The sequence below is a fragment of the Plenodomus lingam genome (assembly GCF_022343315.1).
Source record: "Plenodomus lingam strain CAN1 chromosome Unknown contig_7, whole genome shotgun sequence".
Taxonomy (NCBI): domain Eukaryota; kingdom Fungi; phylum Ascomycota; class Dothideomycetes; order Pleosporales; family Leptosphaeriaceae; genus Plenodomus; species Plenodomus lingam.
In genome coordinates, this window is record NW_027093971.1 from 78,388 (window position 1) to 95,774 (window position 17,387).

At 52.5% G+C, this 17,387-nt stretch overlaps 7 protein-coding genes across 7 annotated transcripts; 2 read left to right on the forward strand and 5 right to left on the reverse strand.

Annotated features, from left to right (window-relative positions):
* Positions 1 to 573: 573 nt before the first annotated feature.
* IAQ61_009863 (uncharacterized protein) lies at positions 574 to 3,424 on the reverse strand (the record flags this gene model as incomplete). Its single annotated transcript, XM_003837822.2, has 2 exons — positions 2,454 to 3,424; positions 574 to 2,400 (listed from the first exon to the last, which is right to left on the reverse strand). The coding sequence occupies exons 1-2, from the start codon at positions 3,201 to 3,203 to the stop codon at positions 574 to 576; spliced, it is 2,577 nt and encodes an 858-aa protein (XP_003837870.1). The 5' UTR covers positions 3,204 to 3,424.
* A 471-nt stretch (positions 3,425 to 3,895) lies between these two features.
* Positions 3,896 to 5,395, reverse strand: IAQ61_009864 (uncharacterized protein; the record flags this gene model as incomplete). The annotated part of the gene is made up of 1 exon (XM_003837821.1): positions 3,896 to 5,395. One exon carries the CDS (start codon positions 5,393 to 5,395, stop codon positions 3,896 to 3,898), a length of 1,500 nt encoding a protein of 499 aa, XP_003837869.1.
* A 346-nt stretch (positions 5,396 to 5,741) lies between these two features.
* Positions 5,742 to 7,777, forward strand: IAQ61_009865 (uncharacterized protein; the record flags this gene model as incomplete). Its single annotated transcript, XM_066098562.1, has 6 exons — positions 5,742 to 5,793; positions 5,846 to 6,809; positions 6,859 to 6,961; positions 7,024 to 7,127; positions 7,175 to 7,520; positions 7,580 to 7,777. 6 exons carry the CDS (start codon positions 5,742 to 5,744, stop codon positions 7,775 to 7,777), a joined length of 1,767 nt encoding a protein of 588 aa, XP_065951389.1.
* Positions 7,778 to 8,628: 851 nt separating this feature from the next.
* Positions 8,629 to 8,984, forward strand: IAQ61_009866 (uncharacterized protein; the record flags this gene model as incomplete). Its single annotated transcript, XM_066098563.1, has 2 exons — positions 8,629 to 8,758; positions 8,830 to 8,984. 2 exons carry the CDS (start codon positions 8,629 to 8,631, stop codon positions 8,982 to 8,984), a joined length of 285 nt encoding a protein of 94 aa, XP_065951390.1.
* A 1,768-nt stretch (positions 8,985 to 10,752) lies between these two features.
* IAQ61_009867 (uncharacterized protein) lies at positions 10,753 to 12,258 on the reverse strand (the record flags this gene model as incomplete). The annotated part of the gene is made up of 1 exon (XM_003837818.2): positions 10,753 to 12,258. One exon carries the CDS (start codon positions 12,256 to 12,258, stop codon positions 10,753 to 10,755), a length of 1,506 nt encoding a protein of 501 aa, XP_003837866.2.
* Positions 12,259 to 12,615: 357 nt separating this feature from the next.
* IAQ61_009868 (uncharacterized protein) lies at positions 12,616 to 13,024 on the reverse strand (the record flags this gene model as incomplete). Its single annotated transcript, XM_066098564.1, has 2 exons — positions 12,616 to 12,872; positions 12,958 to 13,024. The coding sequence occupies 2 exons, from the start codon at positions 13,022 to 13,024 to the stop codon at positions 12,616 to 12,618; spliced, it is 324 nt and encodes a 107-aa protein (XP_065951391.1).
* Positions 13,025 to 13,611: 587 nt separating this feature from the next.
* Positions 13,612 to 15,848, reverse strand: IAQ61_009869 (uncharacterized protein; the record flags this gene model as incomplete). Its single annotated transcript, XM_066098565.1, has 6 exons — positions 13,612 to 14,106; positions 14,219 to 14,285; positions 14,367 to 14,624; positions 14,645 to 14,892; positions 15,408 to 15,576; positions 15,664 to 15,848. Coding segments are annotated over 6 exons (1,422 nt in total), but the record flags the coding sequence as incomplete, so codon positions are not given.
* Positions 15,849 to 17,387: the final 1,539 nt, after the last annotated feature.

A 17,387-nucleotide genomic window follows, 5' to 3' on the forward strand; every position in this document is an offset into this window, starting at 1 on the left:
CTTTTTTTTAAAAATGTAGATTATCTTGAAGCTGATTGTAAACTGTACATATAGAGGTCATGTAGGATGGAGGTCACGTAGGATGGAGGTTATGAATGTAATATCGACTAATTCCATGCCCATCTCATGCCCATCTTATTCCAATATTAAATTTAATCATCACCTATCCCTAGTATTTCTGCAGTAGAGAATTGGGTTTGCCGATAGTCTTGCAGTGATTAGCAGGTGGGGTGGTTGGTGTGTGGTGTGGTGTTGTGTATTGTTTTGTATGGGTGTGTTGGGTATCGAGGAAAAGGTAGGGATGAGTTGGGATGACAATTGTTATTTCAATCACGATAGTAGTTATGAATGTGATTATAAATGTGCAAGTGATTTCTTGCACGAGGATGGAGCTGAGAAATGTACTTGGTATGAATTTCATTCAGCCATCTATATACACTTATGCAGAATATATCCCACTCATCCATCGTCCATGCTTCCATGCTTCCACGCTTCCACGCTTCCACATAAATCATCCATTCGTCTCCAACCCCCAACCCCCAACTTCCCCCAGTCTCTCTCATCTCCCCACCCCTACCCAACCACAGCCTTCAAACTCAAACGCTCCAAAAACCCACTCAAATCCTCCTTCTTCACCTCAATCACACACGCCTCAAAAGAATCCATACGCACACGCGCCCCCGTCTCCCGCACAACATCTTGAAACGCAGTATTGAAGCGATTACGGCGCAGGGTCCCGCGTCGGCCGGGTGCTCCATCATCGTCGTCGTCCGAGTCTGCTTCAGAGGAGGCGTCGGAATCCGAGGCCGAGTCTTCCTCTTCGGTGTCGGATTCGACTTCGTCTTCGTCAAGGCCGGCGGCGAGGTTGCGGCGCCGTCTGGATTCTGTCCGGGCGAGACGGGCGGCGTTGCGCGCAGCGCGGGCAGCTTCTTTCTTCTGCAGTCTGGCCTGGCGACGGGCGAGGCGCTGTTTGACGCTGAGGGAGGCGCCGCCGCCGCCGAGGCCGACGACGACATATAAGCCGCGGGCGTCGTCGAGGCCGGCCATGACGAGTTCGGCGCCCTTGTTTGCGGGCTTGGACCCATTGAGTTCGACGACGGCTTCGGCGATCCAGAGGGCGAGTTTGGTGAGGGCGCCCGGGTGGGTGAAGAGGTGGACGTCTGGGCCTTCTTTGACGACGGCGATGCGGAAGGCGCGGAGGTGGCGGATCTGGCGCTTCTCGATAAGTTGGGTGCCGGTGCGGAGGATGGCGCGGTGGAGGTGTTGGGCGGTGGGGATATGGGTGGTGAGGAGGTCGATGGAGGAGAGGGCGTCGTAGGCGGTCCAGAAGCGGCGGGTTATTGCGGCGTGGGCTGCGTCTTGTTCGTCCTGGCTTATTGTCGTGGCGGGTTGGGAGTCTGCTGTGGAGTCGGGGGGCGGATAGGAGGAAGAGGAGAGCGCTTTCACGTCTCCTACTTCGAGGATGGCGCCGAGGATGACGCTGGCGTCAATGGCGGAGAGACAGGCTTTCCAGCCCCAGCAGCGGACGAAGCCCCATCCATCCTTGTGGTCGCCTGTGCTGGACGAAGGGGGCACCAGGCCGTCGAGTCCATATTGCGGGGCGAATTTCAGCAGACGTTCTCGTAGCCCGCGCTTGAGTTCCATGTCCATGTGTGTGTAGCGTTGTTTGCATTCGGTGAGCGAGACGCCCATTTTGGCGAGGAGCTTCGCAAGCCGCTTCTGTCCCGCGTCGCTCCAGATATGCAGTTTGGCGGAGAGGTAGGGTGAGTGCAGCATGCTTTCGTAGAGAGACCAGTGTCGGAGCAGAAGAAAACGTGGTTCAGGAGAGAGGCGAATGGAAGTGTCTGTGGCAGAGCGGGCGCTCGTGGGAATCACGCCCCAGGCTTCTCCCATGGTTGCCTCGCGGGCCATGCCTGTGGCATCCGTAATGGGGTTGAGGCGGCGGACTTCGTCTCGTAGCACGGAGCGAATTTGCTCGCCACGATTGCCGTTCCAGCCTGCTGAGCCGCCTTGTGCAGAGAGAGGATTCAGACCGACTCCATTGCCTGTTCGACCGTATAGTTCTAGACTGCTGACCCCCACAATGGCGTTCCACAACAGCTCATTGTCTTCTCGACCCAGTTCCGAAGCGAGATTGTAAACGAGCGAGGAGACGGGGTCCGAGTACGAGGTCCCCAGTTGATAGTACTTGTCGAGCACATTTGTGTACTTGTTTCGTTTTTGTATGAGCTGTCGCCGCAGACTCTTGACACTTGGTTGCTTTGGTGCAGCGACCGAGGGCGACGCTGAGCGGCTGCGAGAATCTGACCTTGAAAAGTCGGATGACGGGCCAAGTTGGTTTGCTATTAATAATGTCCCTCGTGCGGGTCCTCTTCGTGGCGATGATGGTATTGAGCCTCCCTGGAGGTTGTTAGTGTTGGTTCACTTGGTGTGTGTGAAATGCCAAAACGTACTGAATTACTTCTTCGTCGCTGCGCTGGCCGCTCATTGTCTGTCATGTCGTCCTCTGATTCCTCGTCACCACTCCATGACTTGCGTTTCTTTGGCTGCTGACCAGACGGCGGCTCTTCGTCTTCTTCTGACTCGTCATCCAAGTCATCCTCCTCTCCCACCTCGGGCATTTCTTCGAGCGCACAATACGCGGCTCGTTCTGCCTGGAGGTCGTCCTCGATATCGCCGTCGTCAAAGACGATGATCCCTCCTCTTGACGACTGATACGACTGCAGCACTTTGCCCTTGTCCACGCCCGCTTGTCTCGGTACCAATTCTCCTGTCGCGGGATCCTCGCTAATCGGGGTACCGAAGACGTTTGCCAGATTCCACGGCCGTCTCGCGTCCATGATCCACACCTCCACATCGCCAGTCCCACCCTGCCCATTCTCGTCCACATCCAGGCCCAACATCTCTTCCATGTCAATCATCCCACCTACGCCCAGACAGACAACAACACCCCCACTACCGCCCTCTGTCGTCCGCATCGGTCGTACAAGGTCTTCTGCAGCACGTGATAGGTCGCCATATCCGGAAATCGGCTGGATCTTGTGGGCTATATAGTCTCGCTTGAGTAACGCGGTCAGGATGCGACAGGCGCAAAGCGCGTCTGGTTCGAGGGCAACGAGGATAAGAACTGGCGGTGCGGCAACGTGTGTTCGTTTGATAAGATTTTGGTAAAGATGCGCGATTAGATTCCGTGGTAGGTACATGGCTGCTGAAGTACGGTGGATAGAAATTACAGTGTGCCTATGTCGTGGAAGTGGAAGAAGAAGAGGGATAACGCGCTTGCAAAGACGCGTTTAGCGTCTGAAGAGGGGTATTTAGGACAGTATGGGGCTCATGGCGTGGTCGAGGTGAAGGGATGAGCAGAATAAATAATATGAAGCCTGAATTGAAACATCTAACTCGGTCGTTGCAAAGGCAATCCGTCGAGAGTATGTCAACCGTCAATGTCATATGTAATGGCCGTAGGTATCGACAATACATGGGCACGCGTCGCGCTAAGCCTGGTCGGGACAAGTAGTTGGCGGGAAGGAACGGCACGCCTCTGCACATGACGCCCAACATTCACTCACTGCCGTCTGGATCTTCAATCTCCTCGTCGGCTCATCCATCACCAACTCATCTTCCACATTCAACATGTTTCACAAATTGAAATGAAGTATCACCTTTGTCATGCAAATCATAATCGGCAACCAGTAATGGGTGCATTTCTTCCATCCATATTTGAGCTCGCCGCTCCTTGAAGCCACAATCTGGAGTGTTGAGAATTCTCCCAGGCAGTCCGGTTTCTTCCCATATTTCTCATGGTCCAACGCAGCATGGATTGCAATCATTGAAACTAGGACAACGAAAAGCCCTCTACTTCGTACCCCTTCGAACTAGGACAGCCGATTGCTCTCTAGATCAAACTCGTATCCATCTCATGCGTTCTTGCCGCAGGCTCTAGTTGGACCAAGGCTGGTACAATATCATAACGATAGTTGAAATTGTCTCCGTGCGTATCACCCCATTTTGTCAGACCAGGATTGACAACGAATGCCACTTTTCCACACTCCATATCGTTACCCTCGAAACCTTGTCGTGACTTCATAGTGTTCTCATTGTAATCGGCGCCAACATTGGGGAAAGTAACCTGGAGGCGGTACTTTTGAAGGGACATCTCGACCGCCAGCATCGATGACTTGTTCAGCATGTTCCAGAGCTGTTTCTCTACAACTGTCGAAGCGGCGATGCCCAGTTGCTCCATGATCAAGGCCACAAGGTACCCTCGTAGATTGAGAACTTCCTGATCAAATGGCCTGTGGGCATTTTCCGCATCACCCTTGGTCATGACAGCTGGGCTAACTTGCTCCAGCATGCTCTCTGCTGTTGTATAACGCCACTTCTCACTGAGAGTCGAAGGAATAGGCCAATAATTGTCGTCTTCTGCAAGGTACATCTTCGACCACACTTCTCTCAGCGCCGTACCCTGAGATCCATATACGTCGAAAGGCGTTCGGAAGATTGCGTTTATCAAGACAGACCAGATCCAGGCCTCAACGAGGAGCTTCTTCCCCGCTCGATCCCTCCAGTAGGCATGTGGTACATCTTGCAGAAGGGCGCCCATATGAAAAAGCTGCGCTGCATTCGCATGCTCGATGGCTTGAGCTGTCCTACTGAAGGTCTTAACGAGTGAGACGATCTGTCGAAAGTCTCCAGCGAAGTGTTCGTCGGGTCGTGCTTGAACTTTGCTAACCTTCGCTAGCATTTCATCCTGTAAAGACTTCACGCGCTCCTGCAAACCGCCTATACTATCTGCATCTTCCGCTAGGCGTGCTAGGACCTGGAGTATGCTTGTATGGGTCCACTGATAGGGTAGAAGATCATGCTTTTGGGCGTAAGGAGTAAGTTGCTGGTTTATTATGCAGTTCAACGTACCCCACAAGAACTCTTCTGATTCAATTTGCCGCGCCAGACAGTGCTTCCGCTCTGCAAGCTCTATTTTCAGGTCTGCAATTCTATCCTCCTTGTGCACAATGTTCTTCTCTTGCGCTGAAAGCTGTTTTTGACATTTCGCGAGATTTTTTGCATGCTCGATAAGCTTCTTTTCCTGGTGTATAACAGTTTCTTTTTGAGTCTTGTAATCGTCGAACAAATCGGGAAATTCGTTCTCCAACTTTGCGTACTTGGACGTAATCGCTTTGAGTTCTTGGTCGCGTGGCTCAAGTGTGCTTGCTAACCTTTCCAAATCTTTGTCTGCAATTCCTAGTGTCTTTTGTTGAGCGATACCGCATCCTCTTGTTGCAGGACAGATTCCGTTGTCGACCCGCTTGGGGTCCGAATTGGAAGTTATGAGTCTCCTGTCGTCTGCAATGCGTTTCTGAATGTACAGCTGAGGCACGGTAGCAAGAGACCCCATTGCGGTGGCTGCTGGGGCAATGTTCTAATGCGACATTAATACAATACAAGGTAGGGAGCCACGGTGTCGTATCACTAACCCTATCCGATGCTTTCTGGTCTCTCATCACACAGGAAGTTAACTTTCGGTCGAGCGGGCGGGCTAGCAATTTGTAGTTGTGGGTGGTTGAAAGTGGTGGTAGCGAAGTGCCTGACGGCATTGGCGACCTTCTCATCAAGTCGTCTTCACCTTCACCGCGCGGAAATGTCAGTTTGCGCGCTAAGAGAAATGCGCGTTCATAGTTATTCGCTCCCTCCAACTACGCCTCCCATCACCCACCTCCACCTGCGAGACTGATACACCCATTATGCTGAGTAACCGCCTAATTATTGGTGTTGATTATGGCACCACCTTCACGGGTAAGTTAGTCCGAGACTCGCCAATGAGAGCATCACTGATACTATCGCGCAGGTGTTGCATATTGCGAGACCTCGGATACCGGAGTCGTTGGCAAGGAAATTACTGTCGTGAAGGACTGGCCCTCGCGCTTCAAGATCAGCACCCACGAGAAGGTTTCCAGTGAGATTGCAGTCCATGATCGCCAACTATGGGGCGCTCTCATCGCTCCAAATGTGCAGAGGCACATGTGGACAAAGCTTCTCTTGGACAATACGAAGGTTGGAGAAGTCGATAGGATCCTCAGGGAACTATCCATCAACAACGAGTCTATCTTGTCTACGAGGCCTGTCGACATTGTTGCAGACTACCTTGCGCATGTCAAATCCCACCTGATAAGCAACCTCAACATTCACTATGGCAAACAGCTGTGGAGCAGCCTTCCTATTACTCTAGTCATCACTGTGCCAGCAGTCTGGTCAGATGCTGCCAAAGATGCTACCCTACTGGCTTTCGATAAAGCGGGCTTCAACAACAGGGGACTACCTCAGCTCAAGAGGACTGTGCTTACTACTGAGCCCGAAGCTGCTGCCATCTATACTATCCACTCGTTACGTGGTGGTGTTCAGGACGAGCAGTTCGCTGTCGATGACGGTTTCATCGTCTGTGATATGGGTGGTGGCACAGTGGACCTGATATCCTACCGTGTCGCCAAACTGCAGCCGACCATCTTACAAGAGGCGACGGTTGGCAGTGGCTCTCAATGTGGAGGCAGCTTCGTGGAACGCAATTTTTTGAAGTGGTTGGAGCGTCGCCTCGGCAAAGAAGACTTCTTTCTCATTGCTGGGACTACAAGCAGTGATCTTCCCCGTACTTCGCTCTCTTCGAAGCTTAGCAGACTTGTCCAGGACTTTATCGCCGAAGCCAAGAACGGCTTCTCAGGTGTAGAGGATAATTTCGTGCGCCTACCATCACCCCTCAACTCAGTGCAGGATGATAGCAGTCGTGGCATTGAAGACGGCGAGATCATGATCACAGCGTAAGTATTGCATACTCTACCTTCATGACTCATGATCTGACTCGAACAGTACGGACATGAAAGAGCTGTTCAGCTTTTCGCTTGATCGCGCATGCGAACTCATACTTGAGCAGATTCAGCAAGCGCAGCGCAGCAAAAATGTTCAACTCAAGGTGAGAAGACTTGGACCAATTACTTACCCAATGATTTTTTGTTTACTGACAGCTCTTCACAGTATATCTTCATGGTCGGAGGGTTCGCTGAGTCACCCTATGTCTACACGGAAATCAAAGCCTTCGCGGAAAGATATGGATTGCAAGTTATTCGTCCAGCAAATGCGTCAGTATTCCTACGCCGATCTATGATTTCGTCTAATGAAGATTTAGCTGGTCAGCTGTAGTGCGCGGTGCAGCAGCCAAAGGCCTTGAGGGTGACGGCCGCACCCCGATCTTGGCGCGCAAGTGTCGTAGACATTATGGTACCCCTCACGCTGCAAAATTCGTTGCTGGAAAACACAGGGAAGCCGACTCCTACATCTGTCTATATACCTGGGAAAAGAAGGCGAATAATCAGGTTGAGTGGTTACTCAAGAAGGGTCAAGATCTCTCCACGCAAGTGAACTCACATGCTCAAATGCACCTGTGCAAGCATTTCTGGCCAGACGAATCGAGGGAAGCACACATAGACCTTGTCGTCTGTGATTCTGATAAGGCGCCATCTCGACGGGACAGGGTATGTCTCAACATGCAACATTTACCTACCGCTGTGTCATCAAGGCTGATATTCTGCAGAATGTGTACGAGGTCGTCACCCTACATGTCGACCTTGAGGGTTTGCCTTTAGATGCTTATACCTCACGCACAAGCCCCTCGGGTACTATGTTCTTGGAGATTGAATTTGAGGTTGAGATTTCTCTTCAGTCGGCTTTGGAGTACTCCTTCTTAGTCAACGGGGTCCGTTATGGATCTGTGACTGCGAAGTATACCTAAGGGGCTGACGGTACCATCGACATCTGTATGGCCTACACGCACTCGCGATGCAAACTTGGCTACTGGCAGATTGAAGAGTTCTGGCCTGTCAGCTTGTATGGTTTGAGGAATAAGAGATTGTCGAGATAGTAGTACTGGCCACGCCTAGCAGAGCTATAATCAGACTCGTTGTAGGAGCATTTTTTTTGCTACCCATCTACTCCAGATCCTCGCTGCATACGGTACTGAATATCTTCTTTCCAAAGGTTACCGTTCAAACAACATGGCTTCCTCATACACAAAACCACTTGCGTCTCCCCAATCATGACACCCACCCTCACGCCTCCTCCAACCTTCAACCCGCCCCCACCCTATCCCCTCACCACCGCCAAAACCCCAACCCCTTCCATCCTCACTCCTCGCCCTCCCCACCCGGCCAAGTCCCCAACGCCCGCCATCTGGCCGAGCCCTCTAAGCACTAAATCACATGACCAAAACCTCATGCGCGTCATCCCCTCGCTTCCTCCGACTCTAGCCCAGCCCAAGACGCTAACTGTCCAACCACCCAACGCCACACAGCACGCCAGCGAAAGGCAAATTCGAGGCTTCCGCGCGCAGCTGGAGCTCGGGCTTTTTGCGCTTTGAGCCCCGCGCGGCGGGCTTGGTGGGTGGTGGGTGTGTGGGTGGTTATTGTGTTAGTGTGAAGAGGGATTTGGGCAGGAGTACGGTATGTGTGTAGGTATCTTGTGGTATAGAGTAGAGTATAGGTGGATAGGAGATGTAGATGTAGATATACCACTGCCGCTCATCCCTCAGCCCAGAAGCAAGAAGTCACTCCTCTATCCACAAGACGCAAAAACCCTCATCTCCACATGGCACACACCCCTTGCCTTCGCAAAACCAGCACAACATATCCCCTCGCAAATACTATCCACCCCACCTCAATCAAACAGCCCAGAAGTACACCACACGCGCGATCAAAACTCCAAAACACCACACAAAGTAACCCCAACCCCCTCCCGCCACTCTCCGTCAGTCTACCTACTACACATCACATCTAACTACAGCTCCAGCTCCAGCTCCAGCTCCGGCTCCAGCTCCCACCCATCACGGTAACCCGCGCCGCGCCACCCACAGCCCGCGTAAACCCAAAGCCCTACTCACAAGGGAAGGGAGGCCCGCCTTCCGACCCACAAACTTTCACACGACACGCATGTGTCTACGGTAAGTCGGCCGTCATGTGTCCCGTCTCGTGTGGTGTCGTGTGGTGTCGTGTTGTGTCGTATTCCATGTAGGTACAAAGGAACTTGGGTACCGTAGCGGGGTTGCCGCCGGTGCCGGATGACCAGCCATGCAAGCGCGAGGAAGGTGTTCGGTGGTTAATGCGGACATGTGAATATTCTGTGTGTTTGTGGGTGCGGGTTTGGGGGGGGGTTGTGTCATAGGTACTATACTATACCACCCCAGATCATGCCATATCATAGGGACCTGTCCCATGCCATGTGAAGAGATTTTTCTTAGGGGGGGAGGGCTTTTGCGTTTTTCTTTGTTGTGAAGATGGAGTGGGGATGTGGGGATCCACTTTTGGAAGTATGGGTGGTTAGTGGGGGGAGGGGGGTGTGGATGTGGTGTAATGTTAGTCTGACTGAATGGGTTGGTGTGTGTGTGTGTGCAATGGCTAGTGTGTGCGGGTGTGTAGACATGTAGGTAGACAATGTGTTGATGTCAATGCGGTGAGGCTTGGTGATTAGAGTTTGCAGTAGGAAGGGCAGTTCCGGGCCTGTGACGGTGTGGGGAGCTTGTGATAGCAGTGTGTTGTACCGGAGTGTTGGTTGGATACCCCCGGTCCTTTTTGATCCCCAGTGCCTTGTTGATCCTGCCCTACTTGCGTGATTGGTTCCGTTCAGCTGCCATACGTGGGTACGTAGAGTGTCCCATCTATCTATCTCCGAGACATGGCGCCGAAGCAGCGTTGTAGAAGTTGGCCCGTCCATGTTCGTACAAAGGCGATGTCAGCATTCCTGCTCTGCCCGGTGTACACATGGCGAAATCGGTGCGTTGCACAGGGAAGATAAGCAATCAGTCCATAGTCTACGTTATAAGTTCCTATGGAGGATTTTTCTACAAAGTCTAGTCCAATTCAAACACATGCAAGATGACGCGCGTGCATCTCAATGTGCGCCCCCTGAATCGGTGCGCATGTACTCACCGAGCTGAAAGCGTTGGAAATCGATGATTCCATCACTGTGCTTGTCAACACCTGCACTCTCGTACTTTCCCCAAGATGACCAATGAGTCTTACATGCGCCGCCGACTTGTCAGGCTGGTTGGTGGTAGCTGTAGGGAGGAGTGTTCGGGGTCTTGACGGCAGTGCTCAAGGATGGAATACAGTGTCGACCGCTTTGCAAGTTGTTCACGGAGTTATTCTTATAGATTTAAAGCTATTCCCTTGGAATGAATTCATAATCCAGAAGATACTTACAAGACGTGTACGGGTTTTATCATCTAGTACCATGTCCTACGAGGTCCACACACCTGTTCTATTAAATCTGGACTACTCACTGTGATCATCGACTAGATACATGGCAAGCTGAGCATTGAACATGTGTAGTATCTTGGTATCTATTGCAATCGAAAATTAAGACAATAAACAAAAAGACAAGTCGGGCAATGATACGGCGTCTCGTGAATCTACTGTACAGCTGCCCCCGAAGGTAGGATTATTCCCACCAAAAAGCAAATAATAAGGTGAGGGGTTTCCACTCAGCGTTAAACAGTTCAACTCCAATGACCAGATGCCCCGATACGCCGCTCGCCGGATTTCCAGTCGAGCTCTTAGCAAACACCTCAAGCGTGAAAACACGCAAGACGTAGGCATCAGCCTTCTGACACTGATTGGTACCAGGCACACCCATACTCCCAAATCAAGACCCATACGCAAAAAACCAACATGAATGTAGACATGAACCGTGAGCATAAGCCATTACCACCACCCCCTACCATTCATTGAACGGTGCATCTCCCATGCCCCTTCCCATCATCAAGCCCGAATTTCCAAGCATAGTGCCGAACCCATCCAGGTCGCCAGCACCTGTCCACAGTACCCTATTCGGCGTCTGCGGCGCGCCAGGATGCGGAGGCTGATACGACGCTGGGTGTGACGAGACGCTCAGCGGCGCACCAAGATCGTGCTTCATGCGTTTGGCGGGGGAGTAGTCACCAGTGGGCATGATCGGGGCGTTTGCACCCGCAGGGAGAATGGGCGCATTTGGGGTTGGGCCCTGGGATCCGGAGCTACGACGCTTGCTAGCCATGGAGCCACCTCTGGGTTCCTTGCGCAGACGTAGCCTGCAACCCTGCTCGGCAAACGTCCTGGTCAACATGGTCGATTCTTGTAGACCTCTGTAGTCTTTTGCGGCCACTACGTCGAATTTGGCGCTGTAGGCTGCGGCGAGGACGCGCGTTGCCTTCTCGGCCGGGTCGAATTCGTGGAGCGTGAAACCAAGTCTGTAGGTGCCCAAGACCATGACAGAGATGTCTGCGAAGACGAACCATGCGCCGTCTTCGTTGTTAACGTTTTTGAGCCGTTGGCAGGACGAGACCAGTGTGCCCATTAGGGCCTTGCCGCTCTTGTCCACGACTTCGTCTTTATCGGGCTTGATCAGTGTTACTGATGCGAACAAATATGGATTCTGCAGCAAGTTCAGCTCCTGTTGAGCAGTGGCGTGTTTGATGGTCAGTTGAAGTATGGGCGGAGCATCTATTGGCTTGCGCATCTTTTCCTTGTCCTTGGTTGTGAGAAGAGCCTCCTGGGGCTGCTGCTCAACAATCAGTTCGCAGACCTCTGGAATCAAATTGGCGCTGTCGCGGCGGCCAGAGAACGGAAGATTGTAGCAGGATGAAGCCACGTTGGAATAACTAGGGCTCGAGTTGTAGGAGGGGAGTGCTGGAGGCATCGACGGGTAGCTAGGACCAGAAGTAGCTATGTATGCTGAGCCACTGGAGGGTCCCGAATAGAAGCCTTGGCCCAGGGAAGAATTCGATATATACGCAGAGCCACTGGATGATGGTGTGTAGAAACCGGGGCTCGTAGCAGGGGAAGTTATTTGGCCGGAGCCGTTGGAGGATGGTGGATAGGAGCCAGCAGTGGCAGCTGTATTAGAAATGTGGCTGGGGCCGTTGGAGGTTGATGGATAGAACGGACTCGTAAGAGAAGGCGTCATGTGAGCGGAGCCGCTGGAGGATGGCTGATAGTAGCCAGGAGTGTCTACTGTATTAACAATGTTGGTAGAACCGCTGGAGACTGAGTTATAGAATCCAGGGCTTGCAGCTGTGGCTTCTATCTGGCCAGGGCCGCTGGAAGTTTGTGAATAGAATCCCGGACTGGTGGACGTGGTAGACATGTACCCTGTGCTATTAGATCCGGAGGCGTAGAGGTTTTGTTGCCGAACGGTAGGAAGATATCGCGGGTCTCGAGGACTCGGGTCATAGTTATAGTCCATGATGGAGGTAGGGATAGTCTTCTTGTATCACAACTGTTGCTTTCAGTGGTGAGTATCTCTAGATGTACAATGATGAAGTGTCAGGGTCCTACCTGCAGGTACCCGTCCTCCAAAGGGTAGTAGAACGCGTAGCTGTACGCCTAGAGCAGGGAGTATTGCTACTGACGGTGGAACCTAAGAAGCTGGAGAGATGTCAGAATGTCTGTGGTTGACCAGCAGTTGAAGCACCAAGCAGGAGGGTAGATGAAGAATAGAGACGGTGCGTACGTCAAACGTTTCCGAAGTGTGGTACGCTGCCTCTGGATCGCCTCAAGACTTGATAGATCGATCGATAGCCAGCTTGCCACCGTGAGGTCGTCACCTTGGTACTTGTCGCCAGAAAGACCTCAGAGAGAGGGCTGAACCAGCGGCCGCGTTGTCTTCAGGGGGCTGTAATCCAGATGTATTGTCTCTTAAAAAGATGTAAGAGATTTGGTCCGGAGACAGGCGGAAAGAAAGCAAATTACTTCTGGCTTCGTTGTCGAGAGCAGGCCTCCTGCGCAGCTGAGACGGAGCAGTGTTGGCTGAGGACTGGTACCAGTGTGCGGACACTAAGATCCCGCACGGGATCCCCACTGGCTAAGTTGTGAATATATTGTGTGAACTGTTTGGTACAGGCTTGGATGGGGTGCCGCTTCCTTGGTACTCTTTTCCCAGTACTTTGGAGGGAGATCTGGCACGAAGAAGGCAAAGTGACCAATGATGCGTGCGAATCGAACTTCCCCATTGACACTTCCTGGATATCTCTACCGGTGTACGGGGCCAGTTGTGCGTTTCTCGACTTTCAATGAGACATGTTTCCCCGTGGTAGAGATGAGCACTGTGTGGTGATGTTGTCGGCAATGGTACCAAATGGTACTAACGCTGCGGTACAGTACCGTGGTCGTGGTCGATGCCCGAGGCAAACTATGCGGACAAAGAAGCCCGTCGGGGGGGAAGCGGCACTAACGCTCCTGAGGAGTAGCCTGGCCGAAGAATTTCTGTTGCGTTTGTGAAGGTGGTCAAGTCCAACTCGTGCAAGCCGAAGAAATAACTGGAGAAGGTGTATCTTTCGCGATCAACGGCTCTTTCCTCAAAAGTCGATGTCTGAAAAGATGGGAAAGCGATGCATGTCGTACCGGTATAAGGGTGCTAAGTCAGCGTCTCCGTCGTCGTTCTCTCGGACTGCGCCAGAGGACGCTAGTCGATGCCGTGATTGTTACTTGGCGCCTGGTCTGGACTGGGACGAGTGATGGTACTCCAGCTATCCTAGACCACCTTGACCTGTGACTAGCAGAATCGTCCGTCAGCAGCTTCGATGGACCGGCGCAAGAGTCAGCAAATTTCAATGCCATGCGACGCAGTTCCCAGACTGATTGCTAGCAGATTCGCAGTAGTCGTCTGGTCGGCACTGGCGTACTCTGGCCTCTCTTGTCGTTGTCGAACTTGACGAACTATACTGGCTCTGCAAGTAACTACTCTTTGCCAGGCCAACTGAGGAGGGCTCGAAGGAGGGGTTCGAGGTGAAAAACGACAGACTAGTATGACGCCGCCCAAGTGATTGTACTTTGTGATGATACGGGACGTCCAGCAGGCGCGAGTCAACTGAGGGTTGATGATGTAATGGAGATGCTGGGGGGGAGGGTACATCCCACAAGGACCCTTCCAATGTGCGACGAAGAGCTTCGAGGGCAAGGAATTCGCAAGAGAGTGCTGCTTTGCTCTAGCAAAGGCTTGATTCGAGGAGGTGGAAGCAGCAGCAGCAGCCCACTCGTTACATTCTGCCAGAGCAAAGGTTTGCCCCAGGCAGCCAATCGACTGGCATCTGCACTGCACAGACGATACGGCAGCAGGACATGGGTTGCAACGGCTACCGTTGTGCCTCGATCCAACGGCCTTTCCAGGTTGGAGTGTGGTAGATGCAGCGGCCAGGGCTTCTCACAGGGCACCTGGCAGCCAAACCCATGCCGCAAACACCCAGACGATGGTCCCACTTTAGCCTTTTGAAACTACTCTACTGGATAGGGCTGTATATAACTCTCTGTTGGCGCCCAACAATCCAGGAGCTCCGTTTCTGCCAGTCTGCTCACCAAAACGGCCGCTCCTCTGATCCGTAATGTGGACGAGAAGAAGCTGACAGGACCTGAGCCTGTCGATACGAACGCAGACCAGCCACTCGCAGCGGAGCTATGTGGTACGGGAACACATCCATGCACATGGCGGCCCACGCAAGATTCCGCTCCCGCCTGGAGGCGTCCCAAGAGAGGGAGTCTTGAGGATCGACGCCGTGGAAGATTGACAAAAGGGCCAAGAAGATGGTGGGCATGTACCATGTAGACATGTACCATCTTAGGGTATGTATACGCACGTCACGCTGTCCTCTAACCACATGTCATCGATAGGCTTTGCTGGCTGCTGATCCAGGCCATGTAGCTTCAATGTCTTTGCCCATGCTGGAAAGTAGTGGGGGCACAGTAATGAGCATGGCATACCGGTATGCCACCATAGAGCATAGAGCATAGATGAGGCATAGAGTGTCATGGACGTAGACTGTATGGTAGTACCGGCACACCAGCCTGCAGAGAGATAAAAGGCCGACAAATGAATAGACCGACACTGCACAACAGCAAGTAGAGCCGAAAACGGAGGGGAGGGGGGGGGGGTTGGGGGCCCTGTGTGGACAAACACGGATGATGTCGTCTGGCAACAGTTAGGATACAAGTGGGGTTGGGGAGAGGGGAGAGGGGAGAGGAAGGATGATCGCCGTGGAATCTGGCGGTGGCTGGGAGGATTTCTGCAGGGATCACGGTTCGATGTGTCGAGCTCGGGCCGCCATCTGCTCCGGATTGCACGATGAATGAAATTCTACGATGTTACACCACCATCCGCATCCCCGTGCTTTCACCCATCCACCCATTCACCCTTTCTGTTTAGCCACCAGCAGACTCCGTACTGCCGTGATCGAGCAGACAGCCGGCTCCTGGCGCTGCTTCTGACCTGTCTCGGCATCCTGCTTTCTGCTCTTTGACACCGTCGCTATACCAAACCCCCCCCCCCCCGCCATTAGTAGACTCTCAACCAGGTCAGCTTTCCACCAGGGGCCCTGGACATGATCGTTGCAGCCTCATCACCTCACGCCGATCTGCTGCTGCTGCCTCGTTCGGTTTCACCTTAACTCCCAAATTCCCCTCTTCTGCCGTTCCTGTCAGATTCGAGACTTTCAACGAGCCGCCGTTCCTGCAGGAAGTAGTGCTTGCACCGCCATTGGCGCGCTCCCATGAGCCAACATGACATGGAGTACTTTCCCATTTATTCATTAATTAATGAACTCGCTTGGTTATCAAATTTGCACGTGTCCATGAGCGACTCAGCTTACGGTCTAGGTACTCGATGAGCAGCCATGGTGGGGCCCTAAGCTCCGAAGCTAAATGGGGTACTTTTTGCTTGACCTCGCGGTTCTCCGTTTGGACAGCATGAGAACCACCAGCTTGGTATTCATACCGACATCTCACCGAGCCGACCAAAGAGAACGCCGAGGAAGTGATGCCCCGGTCCAAGCTAGCCGTATAGTTCTGAGCGCCAGAAATCAGAGATGAGCGGCGCCTATCATAGGATTGGTTCACACCTACATCCTGTTCTCGACATCGACCACTCTCCAAGTCGATTACTCTTCAGCACACCTCTTATTTGCTGAACTAGCTAACCTAAAAGGAAGACTATCTTGGGCCTCCCTTCAGCTTTCTGGTATCTGCATTTGGCTGGCTCTCACATGCAAAATGCGCCTTGATTGTTCGGTTGGACATCAAGATTTACAGTGCCCCAACTGCCATTTTTCGAGATCATGACATCGCATTGCAATATAGCTTAGATGCCCTCTCTATGACTCGGTACCCTCCTGGCGCATACAAATCTGACGAGCATCGATCCAGGAATTATACGGTTGTGCAGTTCGCCTCACTATAGGAACAACATGATCATCCGGATTTAGTACCTATGCTTCCATAGGCAATTGGATGGACCGAGCCTAGACATTATCTGACGAGTGCTATCAGCGAGTGACAACTCTAGGCAGGTAAAAAACTTCGATTTTCCCAACTGCCGCACTCTGAAACCGAAAATTAAACTGAAAACAATTCAAACTGCCGAGTATTGTCACGAAGCAAGTCACTTCTGCCATCAATCGCATCCCCATCATCCGTCGCTAGCCGTAGCAACCATGTTGAACAGACATCACGGCACTTCACCGACGATAACTTGTCAGCGGTGAAGCGTCGCCTGCCTTTGGACTGAGTGACAGATCAGTCTGCAACCGTTCCACGTAACCCGCTCTTGACGTTGGAACCAGGTTTCGAGGTGCACAAAGCTCGCGGTAAGCGTCGGTGTGTACCGTTTCGCTACCGCAGGCCCACGCCCCCCACATTCTGCGTAACGATCGCTGCATATCGTCACAGCAACTCAACGTCCGACTTCGGTCGGATCCCAGATAGCTGCAGGTACCTGAGAGATGGGTCCAGTATGCTCATGTACGTGAACGTTGGTTTCTGGGACAGCCTTGCTACCTGGCCCATCAGATCACCGCTAGCCTTCAATGGAGGAAGACCGCATGATCACAGTGGAGATTGCCTAATCGATGCATTGTTCACTGGCAGAGTGCCGCAAAACTCTTGTCTTGGCTTGATAGTGGCCTATCTCGACTTCAGCAGGATCTAGACTATATTTTTTGAAAGGTAGGATCCTCAAATGCCTCACTTTGAACACGGATCGCATCAGCACATCTAAGGAATCGATCCAACCGTTGTTTATACCCACACGGACTTTGCTCCGAGAATCCCAGTATCAAGGAGCAAGGTCGCCTGATCGCTTCCTGCTTTGTCGTTTCTGCGCTTAGGTACCGTGTGCAGCTCCCCATCATCACGCCGGTGCTGAGGCGCGGGCTTTTCAGCACACAAGTCTGGCTCGGTATGGCCCGGTGCATGGAGGCTTTGCCCCAATATTTCGTGGGCAGGATTAGGCTGCCGGTACCAATCTTTGGAAAACTTCACGTGCTTGCGGGGCACCAGTACCAGACATTCACATCTCGGCAGCAATTACATCGCTACGGAACTGATAGT